Source organism: Rousettus aegyptiacus, unplaced genomic scaffold, assembly GCF_014176215.1.
Source record: "Rousettus aegyptiacus isolate mRouAeg1 unplaced genomic scaffold, mRouAeg1.p scaffold_m13_p_4, whole genome shotgun sequence".
NCBI classification, from domain to species: Eukaryota; Metazoa; Chordata; class Mammalia; order Chiroptera; family Pteropodidae; genus Rousettus; species Rousettus aegyptiacus.
Window position 1 is genome coordinate 148,846,205 of NW_023416307.1, and position 21,863 is coordinate 148,868,067.

At 49.9% G+C, this 21,863-nt stretch overlaps 1 protein-coding gene across 8 annotated transcripts in view; it reads right to left on the bottom strand.

Moving 5' to 3' along the window:
- The window catches only part of SCN5A (sodium voltage-gated channel alpha subunit 5), a 94,511-nt gene that overhangs the window by 35,924 nt on the left and 36,724 nt on the right, over positions 1-21,863 (bottom strand). For all 8 annotated transcript variants that reach the window (XM_036218643.1, XM_036218641.1, XM_036218645.1 and 5 more), the window contains exons 7-14: positions 20,603-20,833; positions 19,025-19,088; positions 17,590-17,731; positions 16,877-17,074; positions 15,716-15,895; positions 14,713-15,084; positions 9,797-9,929; positions 8,631-8,869 (exon numbers count right to left, since the gene is read on the bottom strand). In XM_036218643.1, the coding sequence (XP_036074536.1) occupies positions 8,631-8,869; positions 9,797-9,929; positions 14,713-15,084; positions 15,716-15,895; positions 16,877-17,074; positions 17,590-17,731; positions 19,025-19,088; positions 20,603-20,833 (1,559 nt within the window). The remainder of the gene's footprint in view (positions 1-8,630; positions 8,870-9,796; positions 9,930-14,712; positions 15,085-15,715; positions 15,896-16,876; positions 17,075-17,589; positions 17,732-19,024; positions 19,089-20,602; positions 20,834-21,863) is intronic.

The following is a 21,863-nucleotide window of genomic DNA, read 5'->3' on the forward strand; positions in this document are numbered from 1 at the left end:
TCTAGAAACATTCCTGAGGTGGGCAGAGGCTGGGCTTCACCTGGTTCATTGACTCCTCAGCCCAGCTGTGGCCCGCAAAGCCCCATGGTCAAGGAGCCCATTGTGCAGTAGGCCAGGCAGCTGTGACCATGGCCAACTGCCCCGAGGTGTGCCAACTGCTAGGATGGAAGAGTGGTTCTGGAAGGAGTGGATATCCTGTGAAGGCGTGGCTGGCGGGAAGTCGGGGCCTGTTCACAAGGCCTTCTGGGGCTCGGGGGTCATCCGAGGGCAGCGAGGAGGCACTGAGGTCTTCTACAGGTGAGGTCTGAGGTTAAGGTGCCAGGCTAACCCTGGGGACAGTGTCAGGCCTGCAGTAGCCGTGGGAGAGATGAAGGTGAGAGAAAGGGGTGTAGACAGCTGAGGCACCTTGCTGGGGTGCGCCATCAGGAGAGGGGTCACCCTGCCATTGGCACCCACCCTCAGGGGCCTCTGTGCTGGAGGCAGGGGAGAGGCGCCTGTCAGTCACCCCAGCAGCAGCCCTTCCCCCCTCTGCTCAGATGAGCCCCTGAGGTGGTGGGCGGGGGGCTGCTGTTCCTGGGGGAGGCAGCTCCAGGATGGCAGGTGGGCGGGCACCGCCCACCCACCCGGCCCTCGCGACTTCAGTGGTCTCCTCGGCGCTTGCGCCCAGACAGAACCATTCCTTCCCCAGCTGGGGTCTTAGGGAAGGGAGGGCCCTCAATATCCTCCAGCCCCCGCTCAAATTCCCGGGCTGCCCCAACGTGAGAAGAGGCAAGCTCGAGCCCTGCTCGCCCAGCACTCAAGCCCGTCTCCGGGTTACGTCCCCAGAACCGACCCGGCCCCTGCTACTCTCCCAGCCACACTTGCCTCCTTGCGGGTCCCTCCTCAGGGCCTGTGCACTTGCTGCTCCCTTTCCCTGGATCGAACCCGTCCTCCATCCACAGGACTCACTCCCTTCCTGTGTCTGCTTAAAAGCCACCTAATGGACGAGGCTTCTTGACACTTAAAATCCTGGCCCCTCCCACCACACTCCTTATGCCTCTTGTTTCTTTGTCTTTCCCTCACATCCCCCCTATCTGACATACTATGTGTATTTGTGAGTCTCCTCCAGGCCACATGGTAAGCTCCGCAGTAAGCAGGGAGCTTACCATACCGAGAACAGGGCCAGCCCATTTGCTGAAGAGACATACAGCTCGTTGGGTCTTTGACCTTCAGCGCCCATTGTCCTGCAGCGTCCAGCTTTACTTCCCAGTCCTCCAGCCCTCCCTACACGGCTGGAGCCTTCACCTAGCGGCAATCCCCCCGCACAGGGCTTTCCCTAGAGGCCACATCCTTTCACCCTGGCCTTCTGGTCTCCGCCAGCACCTGCCTGAGTGGGCCAGCATGGGTGCGTTCCGAAGGCCTGTGTGACAGGCTTACAGGTGCTAATACTCATTTTTGAGTTAAGGAGCTCAGGGCAGATCTCCTGCCTCACTTCACCCAGGTTCACAGCTATCTTGGCAGCAGGATAGCAGGTATTAGGTGGCGCTGGAAATCAGGAGAAAAAGGCAGAGAGAGAGAGACGGCAGAGTCTCCTAGGGAGTGAATGCCTCTGGGGGGAGTGGTAAGGACAAGAAGAAACGGTCACTGAGAAGCTCTTTAGAAAAGCGGATCTTCAAGACCCCAGACCCCAAGGAAGCCGAGTCTGCATTTTGACTGGATTCCCAGGCAATTTGAAGTTTGAGAAGTGCTATTTTCAAGCACTGGTTCTCCACTCGGTCCACTTTGGAATCACCTAGGGAGTTTTAAAATTGCTGACTTTGGGTCCTACCCCCAGCGATTCCAGTTACATTGGACTGAAGTTCGGCCCAGGTAGCAAGATTTAAAGAAACTTCCGAGGCGGTCCTAGTGTGCTGCTGAGCTTGAGAACCACCGCTCTAGAAGTGCATGATTTTGGTACCAGACCTCCTTCTTTCAAAGGATCACGCCGGGCTTTCTAAGGCTATGTGAGCAAAGCTGGGTGGTTTAAGATGTGCAGAGAATGGCAACCAGATGCGGGTTCCAAAGCAGGGTCTGCTACTGTGTGACCCTGGACCAGTTTCTTCATCTCTCTGAGCCTTGAGTGTCCTCATATGTCAAATGGGGATAATAATAACTCCATAGGAGGTTTCTAAGAGTTAGAGCTAATGGATGTAAAGTGGGTGCTCCTATGAGAGGGCGATTATTGTTATCAGCAGCAGCATTTATTATGACTGTGGAGAGTGGTGAGAGCTCCAGGCCCAGGCAGGAGCTGCTTTCAAATGCAAACAACTCTGCATGATTTATAGGCTCTCTGGGACCTGGTAGACAGAGGCTTCCAGTGTGGGGGACCTGCCTCCCCTGACCCGGGCAGGAAGTCTACTGAATCATGGTGCTAACAGATGCTTTCCCGGAAGTGGGTGAACTTTTGAGGAACCTTGGCATATGTCTTTAATGGGATCACACTTCCCGCATTGCAAACTTGCTTTTAAAACATAGTACTTGGTGAATATCCTTCCATGCCAATTAAACGTGATCTATAGCATCATTTTCTTTTGCTTTCTTTCTTTTTTAACCATTGTAGGAAATTCTACTGTACAGATATAGCAGTTTAACCATTTCCCTGTGATAGACATTCTTTTTTATCCTTATTAAAAACACTGCCATAATAAATACCCTTCACATACATGTTTAAAAAAAAAAAAAAACTTGCCCGTTTTTTTTCTTAGGATAAATCTCTGGAAATAAAACTGCACTGTCAAAGAACATTTTTAGAGATCCTGACACATACTGCTAATGTCTATCAGAGACAGTTTTTAACTAATTCCATGTTGTTGCTTATAAACATACTTTATATATTTAGGGTATAATCTCTTTGTCAGCCATATGTATTGCAATAATTTTCCTGGTTTGTCATTTACCTTTATTTATCATCGTATATTTTCTAAAATTACAAAATATTTTAAGCACATAGATAAGCAGAATAATATAATGACTACCTTTGTATCCACCACTGAACTCTGCCAACTATTAACATTTTGCCATATCTGTTTCAAATCTTGTTTTATTTTTTCTTACAAAATAACAACAAAGACTTAAATAGCAATGGCTGCATGCTAGGCACTGTACTGGTGGTTTATATCTCATGCTTTAAACCATTTGATCCTCACAATAACCCTATAAGATATGTATTGTTGTTATCCCCACTTGACAAATTGGGAAACTGAGATACCATAGAGAAGTTAGTCCACTGGCACAACTGATGGAGCCTGACATTGAAACTAAGTCCTTTAGCTTCCATCATGAAGTCTTAACCATGCATCATCACAGGTAACACTAAAGCCACCTGTAGTACTACATTCACTCAAAGGTAATCACTATCTTGAACTTGATGTTTAAAGTTGCTAGGCATGTTTTCACAGTTTTAATGTATATAAAACAATATATAGTATTTTTGCATTGTTTTAAGGTTTCTATAATATGGGCCATTTTGTGTATGTCATTTTTTTTTGCAAGTTCCTTTTATCCTAAACGTCATTGTTTATGAGATTTATCTATGTTGATACATGTACAGGTATTAATTCCAATTGTGTATAGTATTGCGTTGTATGAATACACCACAGTTTATCTACTTTTTTAATGGATGGATAGATGGACATTTATGTTGATTCCAATTTCCCCTATACCTTATGATGCTACAAAGAACTTTCTTGTATAGGTCTCCTTGTACAGACATGTGAGACTTTCTTAAGAATACAGATATCTGAAATTGTTAAGTCACAGGGTATGTACACCTGTGATTCACCTGATATTATACAATCGCTTCCTGAAACGGTTGTGCCAAATCCACACTCTTACCCAGTTCCCACTGTTTCACATCCTTGCCAACACATGGAAGTTTATTTTTGATTCTCTTATGGGTGAGAAATGGTATCTCAATGTTGCTTTCATCCGCATTCCTCTCTGTTTATAACCGTCTGAATTTCTTCTTCTGTGATTTGCCTGTCATTTTCTTTGTTCATTGTCGCGCTGCGTTTTTGCCATTGGGTTGTCATTCTTTTCCTTACTGATGTGTAAGCATTTAATATCCATTCTGGGTTTCATGTCATTCTAGTTAAATACTTTTCATAATATCAATTTCCAGTTTGTGGTAGTGATTTCATTTAGTTGATCATATCCCTGATTGGATATACATTATACATTTTAAGATAAGTAAATCTGTCAATCTTTTCTTTCATGGTATAAACTCTATATTGTTGAAGAAAGTCTTTCCAACCCCAAGGTCTTATATTTTTTTCTCCATTTTTTTTTTCCTAAAAGTTAAAAAGTTTTGGTTTATCATATTTAGGTGTTGAATCCAATTTCCCACAACTGATAATGAGTATGGTGAGGGGTAAGGATTTAAATTTATTTGCTTTCATATAGATAACCATCCTGTCTAGCATTTTTTATTGAGTAGTCTATCATTTTCCTACTAATTTATAGTGCCATCTCTATTATTTATTAAAAGTCCAAATATGCATTTCCTATTTCTGAGTTCTCAATTCTGTAGCACTGGTCCGATTTTCTTTCTTTGCACAAATACTATAATATTTTAATAATTATAGCTTTCTAATATAGCTTAATATATGTAGGGTCAGTTCCTCATCTTACTCCTTATCTTTATAGACTTCATATTTCCATATGATTTTAGAATTACCTTGTCAAGTCCCATGGAAAAAAATGTGTTGGGATTTTGATTGGAAATACATTAAAGGTCTAGGTTAATTTCAGAAGAACTGATATCTCTACGATATTGAGACTTTCATCCATAAAAATAGCATATCTCTCGACTAATTTAAATCTTTTTTCTTTTTCAATAGTTTTATAATATTATTAATATAAAATTTATAACCTTTTGCTATATTTATTTCTAGATTCCTCATAGTTTTTATTGCTATTTATGTTTAAAAGTTTTAACTTTTCAAAATTGTTCTCTCCGAACGATCATGTGGTAAGGAGCAGAATTAATTTTGGTAAATTGAGCCTATACCTACTGACATTGTTGAATTCTCTTATTAGTTCTAATAATCTTTCTGCAGATTTTCTTGAATTATTTATATAGCTTATGATATAATCTGGACAATGTGAGATCTGTTTTCTTTCCTTCTTTCTTCACTATTTCCTCTTACTATGGTGACAACGACCTCCAGCATAATTTGGACTGGAAGCAGGAAGCTGGGCAGAAAGCTAGAGGTTCAGCGTAGCAGTGTGGTGCACTGCATAAGAGCATGGGCTCTAGAGACAAACTGCTTGGATTTGAACCCTGGCTCTACCATTTCCTGGCTGTGTGACCTTGCTTAAATTGTTTGACTACTCCGTGCCTCTGTTCCATTCCCAGTAAATAATAATAATAAACAAATAACTAATAGCATCTCCCTTACTGATTGTTATCGGTAATTACGTGTTCAACCGGTACTAACTATGATCACCACCGGCTTCACCATCACATCTATGTTCGCTCCTTGCTTCAAACAGGAAGGTTGCTAACATTTCATGGTCAAGTATAATATTTACTATAGAATTTTGTAGATATATTTGTTAGATTATTTCTAGTCTGCAAGGAGTTCTTATCACGAAGAATTTAATTTTATTAGATGATTTTTCCACATCAAAGGGGAGAGCATATGTACCTAGAATAAACCCAACTTGATCATGAGGAGTTTTTTAAATTTATTTATTTGATTTTTCTTAATCATACACTGATGGATTTGTTTTGTTTTCCTTTTTCTCTTTCCTTTATGATCTTAAATCTCTTCTTGGTAACATATTCTTCTAAGAAAATCTTTACTCAGTCCGTTCAAAATTTACTGGCATTAAGTCGTTTATAATGTTTTATACTGTTTTAATCTTTACTGTTTGTGTAGTTATGCCCCTTTTCCATTCTTAATATTGTTTATTTGTACCTTTGATTTTTTCTATTTTAATATTGCTAAAAATTTGTCTATTAGTCTTGTCAAAAATAATTAAAAATAAATAAATAAAGGAAACTCCCGTCTACAGCCATGCCACCTTGAACAAGCTTGATCCTGTCTGATCTTGGAAGCTAAGCAGAGTCAGGCCTGGTTAGTACTTGGATGGGAGACCGTTAAAAAATAAAAAATAAGGCACTGTAAGCTGACAAAGTTCTTGCAATCTGTGAGGTCAACCAAGGGTTGCCTCACCTAACAAAAATAAAATCAACAACAACAAAAAAACACTTTTTCTAATAAAACTTTTAAAATTATTCTATTAATTTTCTGCTCTTCAATTTTCTTTGAGTTTTTACTAATTTTTGTCTAACTACTTGAATCAAATGCCCGGCTCATTAATTTTCAACTTTTCTTTTTTAATGTATATACTTTAGGTTATAAATTTCCCTCTAAGTACTGCATTTGCTGGCTGAGACTGACGAGCTTTCTTTTTTTATCATCTCCCAGTATCAGTAAGTGGATTTTTTCTTGTCCATCTTTTTTACTGAATATAGGGTCATATTCTTATGGGGCTACTCAGTTCCAACCCCTACACACATTGTCCCAAAGACATATCTTGCAGCTACATGTTCACTGAAATCCAAACCCCAGATTAGTCAAATCATCAACTCCTCCCCTCTCAGCCAGGGCAACTACAGAAACATTTCACATGTTCACTGCTATAGATTTGAAGATCCTCTTTGTCTGGTTATTTTTGGTAGTTTCTCATGAACTTTGCTATGCATGTCAAAGAATATTTGCTATATTTTTTAATTGTTTCATAGTCAGATACTTTTCAGGTTTCCTTGTCTATAATATTGCTAGGAAGTCTCATTTGCATTTTACCTTTGATTATATGATGGGCTAAATAAAGGTTATTTAAATCTATCAACCTTCTCCTTTATGGAATTTGTCATCAGTGACATGCTTACCATCAGACAAGTCTTCTGTGTTTTGGTATGCTTTTCCCATACCAAGATTATTTACTCATGCTTATTTTTGTGGTTTTGTTTCTTTACGCTTACTATGTAAGCCACCTAAAATGTATTAACTGCAAGACAACAAAAACCTTACATGCTAGCAATAAAGCTATCCGAACAGAACAAAATATAGCTATCATCCAACTTTGTGACCTACTACTAATAATTGATCTGCAAGTTTAACACAGCTGCAATTCAATCACTACTTAGTGACCCAATGGAGCCACCAGTGCTCTCTGTCATCTTGACTTGCTGCTCAGTCCAACTCAATGGTCACATTCCATGAAAACTGCGTTCAACCAAAACCCTATATAACCACCGTCTGAAGACCAACAGGAGGGAAGCACAATCGTGCCACGAGCCTCCTACAGACTGAGATTGAGCTTCCCCTTCGGTTTGCATATAAAAATAGAATCATAGCCAATAGACTCAACATTTGTGAAAAAATTGTGAATAGATCCTCTAGAGAACTATCTAGAGTCCTGGATATGGAAAGTAATAAAATAAAACGGTCTCCATACCCCACAGCGTGGGAGACCTGCCTGCCCGGGGTAGGAGAGGGCAGCTGTACTGCTGGGACCAGGACAGGGCTGGGTCTGCAGTAAGAGGGAGATTGGACCGAATCGCCTCCTCCCTCCACCCAGACTCAGTGATGATCCCAGGAGCTCCTTTCAGAGGCCAGGGGGCTCCTTGCCAGTCTTGCCCTAGGATCCCCTCGAGAGGGGCTGACTGTTTTTATCTGGACAGAGCCAATAAAGCCCTGTTACTCAGAGTCAGGAGACAGTAGCTACATGCCCAATTCTGTCACCACCATGTCATCTCTCAGGCCTCAGTTTTTCATCTTTATAGTGAAGAGGCAGGACTTGATTTGATTTCGAGAGAGAAAAAATCAGAATTAGAACCCAGATATTCTGACTTCCAGGGGCAGTCTCTTTAATATACCAATGATAATAACCACAGCTATCATTTATCTTGAGTGATTATTGTGTATTGAACTCTGAGTCAAGCACATTACACACATTATCTTATTCAGTCCTCATTAGCCTCCTGTGAGGTTCATAGTCATACTAATTTTACATTTATTAAATTCAACAAATATGTATCGTGTCAATTACTGAGACTAGGTAATTTTCTTGAGGTCACATAGTAAGAGCTGAGACAGAACTCAGATCTGGCTCTGCTTGATTTACTTACTGCACTTAGCTCTCCATCCATCCATCCACCCAATCCTCTGTCCCTCTTTCCCTCCTTCTCCCCATCCAACGATCCATGCATCCAGAATTTTCGATCCACCAAACTCTGATGATCACTTAATGCAAGCTCTGTCTATAACCAAATGGCGTCCTTCTGCATACACTCCCCTGCTCCAACTACGATTGCCAAATTTCATGTCCTCACACATTTCAGGCCCCCCCCTTCCACCTCACTTTTGTTTTCTAGCCTCTGGGAATCTCCTTTAACCATTAACTCTCACTCCCAACTACATCTCCTTCAAAGCTGATCCTGAAATTCTCTACTTCAAGACGTCTTCCACAATGACTCCTACCATCAGACGAGTCTTCTGTGTCCGGATCCCTCCTCCCTGACCCGTGAAGGCTGTGACAGCTGGCCGAGAGCCTTCCATACCAGAATGCCCATTTTAGAGTCAGCTCCTGGCGGCCCTTACCAGGTTTCCGACCTGCAGCATCTCCTCGAATTCAGTTGTCATGTTGTAGTGCTCCAGTGCCATGAAGAGTGTGTTAAGCACGATGCACATGGTGATGGTGAGGTCAGCAAATGGGTCCATGACCATGAACTTCACTTTCTGCTTAATGGAGATCCACAATGGGCAGCACTCCCAGATCAGGTAGCGCTGGGCGAAGCGGTTCCAGCACGGCGGACACTTGCGGTGAGACTCCTCCAGCTCTGGGGAGAACAGACAGGCGAACGAGTTTGTTTTGTTGACCGACTCATCTATAACTTTTGGTCGTCCAGAAAAGATGTATGACTTACCTGGAGAGATGACAAGGCTGATACATGACAGGGGGACAGCAAAAGGGGCAGGGAAGGCTAAGGGAAGGGGCGGCCTGTGTCTTAACTCCTTACTCTGGAAATCTGAGAGAAGAGGGCCACAGGAACAGGAGGCCAGGATGGATGTAGGGAAAACTAGGACAGGACAGATTCGAACATACGTAGGCTCTCTTGAGACACTGGGGACACTCGAGGGAGGACAGATTGACAAGGAAGAGATAACATCTGAGACAGTCAAGTTCAGATATGAGGACATCCAGGATAGAACAGGTAGGGATAGATGTGGACATCTGTGACATGTTAGGACAGATAGGGGGTTGCCTGGGATGGGCTGGAAAAAATATGAATACATATGGGACAGGAAGAAACGACATGGGGGGTGCAGGTTCTGAATGGACCGGATGTGGGGTTGCCTAGAGTGGGACTGGCTGGGACAGGCATAGGATGCCTGGGACAGCCTGTGGTGAGTATGGGAATGACTGGAAAAACGTTAGAAGAGGCATACGTAGGCCAGGGTGATCCCCGGCAGACATGGAGGTGCTTGGGAGAGGAGAGGATGAGACTCAGTCCCTGGGACAAACCAGGACAGCTGCAGGAATGTTTAGAAGAAACGGCCATGGCTCCTGAGAATGTCCAGGAAAGAATAAGAGGGAAAAAATGAAAAGATACCTACAATAGGTGCCACAGACTAAAAAGTCTGGACCACTGTGGGGATGTCAAGGCCGGCCAAGCAGCCGGAAGATGCCTGGCTCAGGTCACGATAATGGTGAGGGTGCGTGAACCAGAAGCGGGGTGTGTCTGGGTGACACTAGGGGTGCTGACCTTCCAGGGCGCTGGTGAGGACGCTGACGGCGCTGAGGGCCCGCTGCCGCTCCCTTGGCCCTTCGAAGCCATCCACACACGGAGCCTGGGGGCTCAGCATCTGGGGCCTGCCTGCCTCCTCCGACGGTGTGGTCTGGGTGCAACCAGAAGATACCCATCAGCCCAGGGATGGGGGTCCTGCTGGGCCTGGAGCAGCTGTCCCAGACTCAGATTCGGGAGGGTGTCACAGGGAGACAAAATGTAGGTCTTGACGGAACGCAGGTTCTGGGCTTCTCTGCTCCCAACTCCCTCCCAGTTAACGACTCCCCCGATCCCTCCCAGCAATCATAATATCCTTCATTCTCTTTTCTTCTTCACATTTCTCATCAATGGTGATTCTTGAGTGTCAACAGGAAACTACCAAGTTCTATTAATGAGATGCCGTCACACATGTTAGTCCATGCAAAAATAATCTGGGCGTCTTAATTGACCACGAGCTCCCTAGAGTCAAGAGCATAGAGAAGCTGGAAAAAAAAAAAAAATCTACCATGCTCTCAGGTAACGTTAATAGAAGCATAAGGCACAATGCTTTGACATAGCTAGTAGGAGCTTTTGTGGAGTCAGTTTGGCTCTATCTACCAAGAACATTTTAAATCGGCTCTGCAATTCCTCGTCTAGTAATCTAACTTCATAAATATTTATACATGTGCACCAAAAATATACATCCGATGATGTTCACTGAAGCATTGTTTTTAATATCACAAAAACAAAAACAACTAATCAATAGGAAGAATTCTAAAATTGATTATGGATAAAATTTGACTCTGGGCTCTGATAGAGACACTAAAGGGAACAAAGTAGTTCCATGTGTGTTCCCTTGGGAGTACCTCCAAGCCAGTGTGATGGGGGAAAAACAAAACAAAACAAGAAAAAGACCTGAAAGATACACACCGAACAACTGTTAAAGTGGGTGTATGTGGGTGGGGGGGTTGTGGGGGGAGGGGAAGGAGAGGGAGGCGTTCCCTTTTACTTCATGTACCTCTGCACTGTTGAATCTGCTTTCAATGTGCTTGCAGCATTTTTGTTAGTCAAAGAATCGGGCCTGCAAACAGAGATGTGGCACGTTCTGGGGAAGGGAGCTGGCAGCCGGGGTCTCTCAGCTTACTCACAGTCCCCCACAGAACTAGGTGGGGCGCTCACGAAGGCTTCACATCAGCTCGGCCCTGCATGACCACAGTCTGTGAGTCTGTGATGGGTCTGTTACAGGCACTGGGCTGTTCAGCATGGTTCTATAATCTCTCCAGGGCACAGAGAAGATGGGCCCAGGCGACTCAGGGTGATGGAGCCATGGTCTGGGGTGGGTCCCCAATGAATCTGGGCTCAAGTTCAAGTCAACCTTCACAGTTAGTGGGACTACCCTGAAATGTTGCCTAGGGAGGTAGTGAGCTCCCGGTTACTGGAGGTGTCGAAGAGAGGACGGATGTGGCTGATATAACAGTAGGATCCCAGGTCCAAGGCAACCACAAATCTGGCCAGCTTAACTCGCCAGCATGTCTTAAATTCTCCCAACTTCTCTCCTCCTCCTTTACCATCTGTGACAGTTTGTTACCATTTAGCAAATGTTTACTCTTTCCCCTTCTGTTCTATTAATGACACACTTGCTTTGGCCAATGGAATGTTAGTAGGCATGATGTGGACAGAGGCCCTAAACATGCTGTGCCATTTGCCTTGCTCTTGAGCTCTAGGAATTCTCCAGAGAGCTCCCCCAGATAGCTGCCATCCTTTCAGCCTGGGCCTCAGCACAAAGAGAAGGGGAGCAGCCCTGAGCCTACCCCACGGTGTGGAGCCAACCCTATTTATGGTCTGAAGCAGTGCTACTCAGCCAAGCCCAGCCTAGGCTGGACACGCCACGGTCAACCTGCAGATAAGTGAGCACGAGAATAAAGCCTGTTAGTCACTGACTTCGGGGGTAGTTTGTTATACAGCATTATTGTGGCAGGAGCTGACCAATATACCATCCTAGTGCAAGCTATCATCCATTTCCTAAAACTACCACAACAGCCTCCTAACTGGCCTCCTCTTCTCTCTCCTTTATTTTCTACATAGCAGAAAGGAAGTCTCTTAAAAATCAGGTCATGATACTCTTCTGAGCAACAGCTCCCTCCAGTCCACTAGTTCTCACCTTATTCAGAGTAAGTCCAAACTTTTCTATCACTTACAAGGCCTGCATTGTCCAAATCCTAACTCATCGAACTTATTTCATATCCCTTTCTGCTAGTTCTGCCATACCTTGCCCTCTCATCTCTTGAACATGTCAAGCCTATTTCTTTTAAGAGCCTTTGCACTCACTCTTGCCTCTGCCTAAAACACTATTCTTCCACGTCTTGGAGGCTGGCTTCCTAAACCATTCGCCTGTCAATTTTAATGTCACCTCCACAGGAAAGACTTCTCTAACTAATAGCTCCCATCCCTGACCCTCCCCCTAGCAACTTTCTACCACCTGATTGCTGCCTGAAAATACTGATTAGTTAGTTTGCTGTCTTCCTGACTATAATGTAAACTCCACGAAGGCAGCGCTCTTGTCCGTTTTGTTCAATGCTGTAAACTCTGGAGCCTCAAACACTGCCTGGCACTCAACACAGCAGGCGGCTTGGGTCAGAGCTCTACGTCTGCTCCTAACTTGCTAGGTGACCAGGAGAAAGGAGAATGAAAGTCTAACGTATGGAGGGAGAAGGATGGCTGTTCAGTGTGCCTCCCCTAGCTCCAGCTGGCCTTCAGGGTCAGGCACTTCTGTATAGACAGTAGACAAAGTAAATCTTCACCCTCTACCTCCCAATCTAGACAAATTAAACGTGAGAGTCTCTTGGGCGTGTACTTCTTCCCATCCCACGTTGACTGAGCCCCTACTATGTGCCTGGCACTGTGCTTTGTTTTTCAGACTAGAACTGGGCAGAAATGTCTCACTGGGAACTGAGTAGGAGCCAAGAAGGCATTCCCAGGGGCCTGGAGCCTGCTAATCTCTTTAACTTTGCAATGTCTCCATCTAGGTCCACTAATTCCTTTAACTTTGCAAATGACCCCCTTGGCCTGCTAATCGCTTTAAGGTTACAAATGGGTCTCATAGAAGTGTGAATGGGTGAAGTCAGAATTCCTGGTAATGAAGTGTTCCAACTTGGATTCCTCCTGACATGTACACTACAATGAGATGATTCTCTCCCTAATGAGATTAGGAAATTCTATTAGTTTCCAGGCTGCTGACCTGATTCCACAAGGCTGAGGCTCTGGGGCTGGACCTGCAGGGGGACTGCAGCCACTGGGATTTGACGTTCCTGGAAAGTCAGACTCCTCACCCTCCAGGTGGTGATGGCCAGGGGCCTCCCTAGACCCACCCAGAAGCTGCGTCTTCCCGTGATGGGTTCCCAGGGCCCTTTCCTTGACTTCCTGCTCCAGAGCAGCATGAGGGCCCCAGGCACTCTGCAATGCACCCCAGGAGTCTTTATTCCTTCCTGTTCAATAATTACAACAGCAGATAATAATAATTACTTGAACTTGAGGCAAGTACTGGTCTAAGCATCGGGCAGGTTTTAACTTAATCCTCGCCACAACCTGCCGATGTGGGTATTAACTTAATTTTCCCCTTACAGATGAGGAAATTGAGGCACAGAGAGATGAGTTAGCCCGTGCAGAGTCTCACTGCTAGAGCAAGTGTCTGATCTGGAGCCAAACAGGCCACCTGGCCGTGAGCCCCACCTCCATCTTCCTGATAAGCCTCCCTGTCCAGTCCTAGTTCTCAGAGAGGCTGCCCTCATCCATCTCCCTATAGGCACTGGGGTCTGAGCTACGTGTTTACCCTTTTCCTGGGTGGGCTGCTCTGGGCACTGTGTTGCGGGGCAGGCATCAGCAAGGATACTGCATGGCTGATAGGGTCGTCATTAGTCTGCCATGGGATTGGCTGAGCGATCAACACTCTAACTGGCCTTTCACGTTCTCGCCTGTCCCTTCCCATCGCCTTTCTGACAATAACTCCAACTCCTGTCCCCCTTGCTCCCTGGGCTCCGGCCACACCGACTTCGCTGTGCTTCCTCCACTAGTCCAGGCTCGTTTCCGCCTCGGGGCTTTTGCCCTTGCTATTCTCTAGGCCTGGAGATGCCTCCCGCACAGGACGTAATGACCATGTCATTATGGCGTTATGGCGACATCGACATACTCGTGCATGTACCGATTGCTTTCCGCATCTTAGCCCATTCGTTCTTGCGGCAATCCGGAGATGGAGATTTGTAATCCATTTTACAGATGAGAGACGCACAGAGAAATAAAGTAACTTACCCATGACCATCCAGCTGGTAAGCCGTGAGCCGGGATTCGAACCCCACTTGTCTCCAGAACCTGGGTGCGATCCCACTCGTCATGCCGCCTCCCACGGGGTCCGAGAGCAGCCTGGCTCCCACCCTCGCCTCCTTCGGGTCTTTGCTAAAATGCCTCCTAATGAATAGGGGTTCCTTCTCCTTCTTCCCTGCTTTTGCCCTCCCACAGGACTTAGTACTCGAGCCAAAACAGAGTCGCCAGTTTTAAAGTACTAAAATAGTTCAAACTTGGTGAATAATTGTTGCCTGGAACCTGGCGAGTGTCCCTCCGCCACTCTGGCCCTTCTCCCAGGAGCCCCCGGATTGCCCAGGATGCAGCGGCTCTGCTCCATTACCGCCTGGCACACACAGGTCCCCCCGGACACTGGTCATGTGCCACCATGGCGTCCCAATGCCCGGGCCTTACCAGTTGCTAAATATTTAACTACCGCCCCGTTTATCACCACACCACACTCCCAGAACTCAGCACACACTAGGTGCTCAGTAAACGCTTGGTGAGTGCCTTTGGCCCTGGCCCTGGGACCAGTGGGAAGACCATATCTGTCCTCGGGCTGCATCATGGGGCCAGCTCACCGTGTCTGGGGGGCGCTCCAGCGTCATAGGGCGAAGGAGGTGGCTCCCTGGGGAGGTGGCCTCGGGGTCGCCTGTCCCCAGCAAAGAGACCACCCCATTGCAGTCCACAGTACTGTTCCTTTTGCCATTGAGGGCGTGGCCAAGGCCTGAGGTCCCGGGACTGGGCTGTGCCTGGGCACTAGGCCGGCGCAGGGGCCAAGGCACCAGCAGTGACGTGCGGTGGCTCTCGCTGTCCCCTGCCGTGCTGTTTTCGTCATCTGCAAAATCTGTCTCGGAACCCAGGTCTCGCCGGCGAAAGGTGAAAATGCTCCCGCGGCTGGAGCGTGGCTTCATAGAGGCCCTGCTGAGGCCGTGGGTGAGGCTGAGACGATTCTGAAGGCACAAGAGAGCGGACGTGACCAAGACCGCTCTTCAGGTGCTCCCAGCCGATCTCGTGCAGCATCAGCCCCAGCTGAGCTCCTTGGAGCTTTGAGTGCTTTAGCTGAGCACTCAGAACTGGGTGCTCGTGGAAGGGGTAAAGGGTAAGAGTAATCCTGGATCTCTGCTCACCTGGAGCCTGTACCTCTGGGACTTTGAGACTGAAGCTCACCTGGCCCTGAAGGTGGGGCTAAGGCTGGGCAGGTGGACAGGAGGCAGGTAGGCTCCTGCTGCGCAGATAAGTGGGGCTCAGGACCTGCCTGGGATAGTTGGCCACACCCCTCACTCATATGGTCATGTCTTTGGTCCTGTAACAAATCCACACTACAGGGAGTCCTCCAGCCCCAGCCCGATTCCAGGGACTTAGCTGAGGTTGGGGATATCATAACACCCAAACTACCCTGTCCCGCTGCCCAGGGCTCCTCTACACCAAGAATGGCCATAGGAAACAAGAAGGTCTGCGTGGGGCTCAAGGACCCTCCTTGGGGAGCAACCATGGGGGCTGTGACAGCACTAGGGGCCTAGTACGAAGGGCTTTTGATGCCCGATCCACCCCGAAAGGGCCGGGGTCACGGCCGGGGATTACCATTGCTCTGAGGCCATCCTCCGAGTCGGACTTGGGGAACCTCTCATCCCCACACTCCTCTGTCCCCGAAGACATTCGTTTTCTCCTCTTGCTCCTTCTCTCGTGGGTGGTTACTAGGGCCAAAGGGGACATCTCCAAGGAGCTGCGGGACACGGTGTCCACACCCCTGATGGTGAGGGCCTGGAAAAGGGTGGAAGAGGGAGTGTCTTGGTCATCGAGACTCGGTGTAGTCTCAGGCTAAGACAGGCCATGCGACGCTCAGTGTCTCAGGTTTTCCCCCCGCCAGGAACTGGACTTGCACACCTGACCCCCACACAGGGACATCATCACGGAGAGGCGAGCTCAGACAGACCCGGGGGGTTTTGAGAAAGATCAAAGTCCAGTGAGGAGGAGAGGAGTGGCTGGTGTGGACAGCTCTTGGAAGAGGCGGGGAGTGTGGTGGACAGGTGGGAGGAGTTGTTCATGAGCAGAGGCAATGACAGAACTAGAGATCAGAGCGCCTTCTAGAAGGTTGCACTGACCAAAACAAGTGCTGGGGGAGGCGGCGTGAGGCAGTGAAAAGAAGCAGATGTTCACAGCCCAGCTTCCGGTAGGCTTGCTCTGTAGTTAGCCTCCAGCACCCACCGGGTGTGGAACTGTGGGTAGCCAGGGCAGCATTGCCAGTGCTTATCTACTGAGCTGACTCAGGCCTCTGAACTTGGACCTTCCTCACTGCCCCTCCAGAAGACATCCCTTGACCAGGATAACTATGTCCACAGACACATGGATTTCTTTTATTCAGCATGCACTATGTTCACAGGAACCACCTTTACTTAGCAGGCGCCATTTTTACCCAGCTGCCATCATCTTCGCCCAGAAGACATCATAATCATAGTATGGAAGAGCTTCTCCCAGCAGACAGACACTACACTCACAGGGCCCACCTTTAGCAGCAGGCACCATGTTTACCTAGCAAGCACCACATTTATCCACCAGGTACCTCACTAACAGGCACTATCTTTATCCAGCAGGTACCGAGCTTTTACCCAGCAGACATCAGCTTTACCCAGCAGGCACCACGCCTCCAGGCACCAGATTTACCCAGCAGGCAGCATGCTTACGGGTATCCATAGCCAGGTGAGGGCTTGGTCTGGAGGCTCCTTGGCTGTAGCACTCACTCACCTCATGTTCTTTCTTGAGCATCTCCATGGCCTCCTGGAATCGCTTTTCTTTTTCCTCGGTCTCGGCGATGGTGGCTTGGTTTTGCTCCTCATAGGCCATAGCGACCACAGCCAGGATCAGGTTCACCAGGTAGAAGGAACCCAGGAAGATGACAAGCATGAAGAATATCATGTAGATCTTCCCTGCGGACCTCAGGGTCTGGGGGAGCAAGGGAGCAGAGGTCATCCTCACTGGGTCCCCTTCTGGGTCATGGTATTTCCAAGCTGCCCAGTCTGGCTGTGCCAGGGGTTCAAATGGCCACAGACTGGGGAAGTGGTAAAGAATGTCCCACCTATAGAAGGAAGTGTCCTAACCTACAGAGAATGACCTGTGTATAGGGGGTGGTATGCTACCCACAGAGGGAGGCAGAATGGGACAGTCAACAGGGGTTAATGTACCTACAGAGGGGACTATTCCATCACACGGGGTGGAGAAGTGTCCCACTCACAGAGCGCAGTGTGTCCTATATGAAGGGATGGGTACTTGGTCATCAACAAAAAAAGTTTCTTTGCTTGCTGAACCCCCATCCCTCAGATACAAGGTTCCTCTGTCCTCTGTCTTTCCTCAGCCTTTGCCTGTGAAAAAGCTTCTGGGGCCACTTCTGGCTAGTACAGCCCGGTGCGGGTCCTGAGCCCGTTCCTGGTGGCCCTCCGCTGGTCCGGGCACCCACTCACCTGCTGATAGAGGCGCTCCCAGCAGTCCTGTGTCATCAGGCGAAAGAGCGCGAGGAAGGCCCAGGCGAAGGAGTCAAAGCTGGTGTAGCCGTGGTCAGGGTTCTCTCCTGCCTTTAGGCACCGGTAGCCCTCAGGACATGTCCTGTAGCCAGACATGCAGACTGTCTCACGGCGTAAGGGGTCCTCTGTCTCCAAGACCCTTGCCAGGCCTGACTCGTCTCCCTGGGCAGCCCGGCACATGCCCCACTGCTTCATGAGGCTGAGCTTCACGAACCTAGGGCCACGCCGCTGGTCCTGCCTCCATACCTTCTCAGGTTGTAACTCTTCCCCGGGACGCCATCTTTCCCTTTTCTTTGCCCATCTGTATTCTGCTTGGCTTAAATCCAGCTCCCTTCTGCTCACAAGGCACACCCTCCCAGCTGAGGTCTGGGTTGCTCCTCCCCTCACAGAGGAAGCACCGAGGGCCTGGCTCACGTGTCTTCCTCTGCCTGCCTACCCCATGGCGAGCGGGCACAGTGAAGGCATGCAGGGGAGCAGTGTGGCTTGGCCGAGTTGAACGGGATGAAGCTCAGGGCAAAGGCCAGGCCAGTGGGTTGAGGGATGATTCTGGGGTGAATGAGCTGGGGCCTGGCCATGTCTCAAAAACGTGTCCATTTGCAAGTCTGTGCACATAGGCAGTGAGGCAGACCCACGGTTCACCATGCTGGAGGGGGCGGTCTCCCTCCCAAAGCGGGGGCCCCCGGCTGGATTCATGTGCACTTGGTTGCATGAAACAGAAGGGGTGAGGGGGACTCGGCAAGCGGGAAGATGCCGCTAAAGGGCCTCGCCAACATCCTAAGACCCAGACAGTCTCTTCAGTGACGAGGAAGGTTCCGGAGCTTCATATTCAGGGATGTGAAACCACAGCCCACAGAGCACCTTCCCCACCAGGTGAGTCCAGGTGCTCCCTCCCCCTAACGACCTATAACACAGTCACACTGACCCAGACCCTAGTGTGCATGACGCCCCGGAAGAGAGTCAAAGCTGCCGGGGGAGGCCAGACTCCTGACCTGATGGACAGATCAGCAGGGAGGGAGAGAAGCCTGAGTGGGAGGGAGCAGCCCCGGAGGGCTTCTGGGAGGGAATGGAGCCAGGGTTGAGCTAGTGGGGCCCCTGCAGGGCCTCCTGGGCTACCCCCAGCTCCCACCCATCTTCTGGGTTCTGTTCGCCCTCCCTGCACCTCATCCCTTTCTTTACCCCCTTTGCAACTGTCTCCCTGTGACGGGGGGTGGGGTGGGGTGGAGAAGCTGCCGGGGACCTGGCAGGGGAGGAGGCAAGGGGAGGCCTCGCTGTCCCTGGGGTCAAGGGCAAAACTGAAAGCGCATTTGTTTGAGAAAGCCCCGGGAGATCCCCAGCTGGGTAAGGTGGCCCCGGCGCACCCGTGGGCGCCACGTACCCGGCGTCAGAGCTGTTCCCGCACAGTAACACATCGGAGGTGCCATTCTTAAGCAGGTAATTTTCTGGAAGAGAAACGTCTGATGGTGAGGGGCGCGTCCGGCTCAGACTCCCGGGGTCCTGCCTCGAGCCCAGGCTTTGGAGAGGAGGAGATGCCACCGCTGGCCTCCCCGCTCCTCCCCGCCCCTGCCCTGACCTCGCCCTCTGTGCAGCCAGGTAAGAGGCAACTTCGGCTGCTTCTCTGGCTTTCCTCCTGCGACTGCTCAGACGTCCAGCTGCCCGTGTCCCCCAGGACTCTCGGAAGACTCAGGAAGTCCCCGTGGAGAGCTTCTGTACCCTGCCCCCGAGGAGGCCAACTAGGGCCAGAAGAGGCCCTGAACTAGGAGGCAGGGGTTGGGGCAGAGTTCGCTTAGAGCGGCCTCAGCAGGCTTCGACCCAGCTCTCTCTAGACCCAATTCCTTGTGCATAAGGTGGCGGAAGTGATGCACAGTCGCCGTGGCCACAGCGTGGTCTGTTCAGACAGGGCTAGGGCTTGACCAGGTGAGACACAGGACCTCTCCTCTCTGGCCGTGCATCGGCGCCCATCACTCACCGCCATCTACCTTAGCCTTAGGCAGCAGTTCTCAAAGCGTGGCCCCCGGACCAGCAGCACCAAGCATCAGGTGAGAAATGGAGAGAAAGGTAACTTCCCAAGGACCAACTCAGATCTAGTGACTCAGAAACTTCGGGGGGTTGGCCCAGCCGTCTGTTTTCCAAAGCCCTCCAGGTGACTGGTACACACGGAAGTTTTGGAACCACTGCTATGTGGCCACAGCTAAAACCATGAGCAAATCTGCTCATTGAGTTTCTGTTGATATGTTTCTTTTTTCTCGAGTGAATCGCTGGTATATATGAGAGGCCCTAACTTCGGAACGGACCTCAGGGTCCTCGTGGCCTGGAATCTGGCCTTGTACCAGTGTCTGCCTTTGGCCCAGACTGATGGCGCTAGCCATCAGTGAAACAAGAGTGGCGCATGCGACTTTGTCCATGAGCTTGTCCCATCCCTCTTGAGGGGTTCTGGGGTACGCGTGTATGGAATTAACATGGTGTCAAGGAACCCGAGATTCAGTATGCCGAGCAGGTGGGGCTCGCACTGAAGCCTCACAAATGACCCCGGCTCCGTGTCCCACCTTTCCCAAGCTAACGCTCCTCTCCTTCAGGCAAGAGGGCCCCCTCACCAGTCTCGACACTCTAGGGTCGGCCACACCCCCAAATGTTGAGGCTGCTGTCCCCTTGTCTGGCTCTCCACTGAACATCCTTCCTGGGCTTCAAGCGTCATCTCCTCACCTAGCCTGAGCACTCACGAAGGTGAGCCCTAAACCTCCTCCCCTTCTGTCCTCTCCCAAAGCCCAGAGGGCGGGGGCTGGGGTCCCTGAGCACTGCACCTGGGTCCCCAGGGCGTCAGATAAGGCTCGAATGGCCCCGAAGGGGAGGCCTGCCCTCTGGGGAGGCCTGCCCTCTGGCGAGGCCGATGTGGGAGGCAGCCCAGCCCTGGAGGCCCCTCGCAAAGCCCTGCCCGGGCCGCAGGGCGAGTCCACACCTGGATCGTTGAGGTAGAGGTCCAGCGAGTCCCAGACCAGGCCATCGGCCTCCACGGAGCCGTTGGTACCGTTGAGCTCCGTGAAGTTGCGCACGCACTTGTGCCTCAGGTTGCCCATGAAGAGCTGCAGGCCGATGAGGGCGAAGACGCTGAGGCAGAAGACCGTGAGGACCATCACGTCGGCCAGCTTCTTCACGGACTGGATCAGGGCCCCCACGATGGTCTTCAGGCCTGGGCGAGGCGAGAACAAGCACGGGGTCGCCTCGAGGCACCGCGCAGCCCGCTCCCCGCTCCCCGCTCCCCGGGAGCGGCGGGGGGGCAGGCCTGAGGGGGCGCTGGGCCAGGTGGGCAGTCACGAGGTGGGGGCAGAGTGAAGGAGGCCTCTCTTAGGCTTTTCGGACCAAAGCCCCCCTGTCCTTTGCTGAGATTCTGTCCTTATCCCCCCGGGGGCAGGAGTGCAGGCTGGACGTGTATTTTCAGACGGCCCAGTCCTCTTTGCTCTCCACTAGTAGTCAAATATACGAAAGAAGTGCGGAAAACACTATTTTCTTGAGGAAGGAAACACTCAAAGCCTGTCCCCCTCTGGCTTTATTCCCCGGGTAGGATAGGCCTGCCCCTTTAAATGTAGCTTATGGAGAGGAGACTGGGATCCGACCCATTCTAGGACAATGGAAGGTACTCAGCCTCGATCCCGAGGTGGAGAGGGACAGACATTCCCGGGTGGGGCGAGGTGGTGCCTGTGCTGGCTGCAGAGCGGGGTCTGGCAGGGCCATGGTGGGTAATGTCCTAAGAGACCTGTTCTGGCTTGGGACCCCCTTTGGGAAAGGTTCGAGGGCAGGGGAGGGGGCAACCTACATTGCTCTTTCCCTCTGGAACTCATCCCCGTCCAACCCGTTCCCCAAAGCGAAGAGGTCGTGATCTGTTAGTTGCATGGCCCAGCTCCCTGCAGAAGCCCAGCACCACACAGCAAAGTGACGGAAAAGCACGTGTCCACACGGCCGGTCTGACACTTCCGCCACTGTCCCACGACAAGTCCGAGCAGCGCATGGGGAGCGAGGGGGCTTCTCGGCCAGCAGCAGGGCCCTGCCCCACTGCACCGCCCCCGCCCTACCCCTACAAGCGGTCAGATCTCAGACTAAGCTCCATCCATCCATCGTCCAGCCGGTTAATGTGTTAGGAGCACCCGTGGCGGCTGTGCCTGAGGCTGCCGTGCCCATGACCCAGAGACAGGGAGGCAGCTACGGGCAAACGTGGGAGAGGG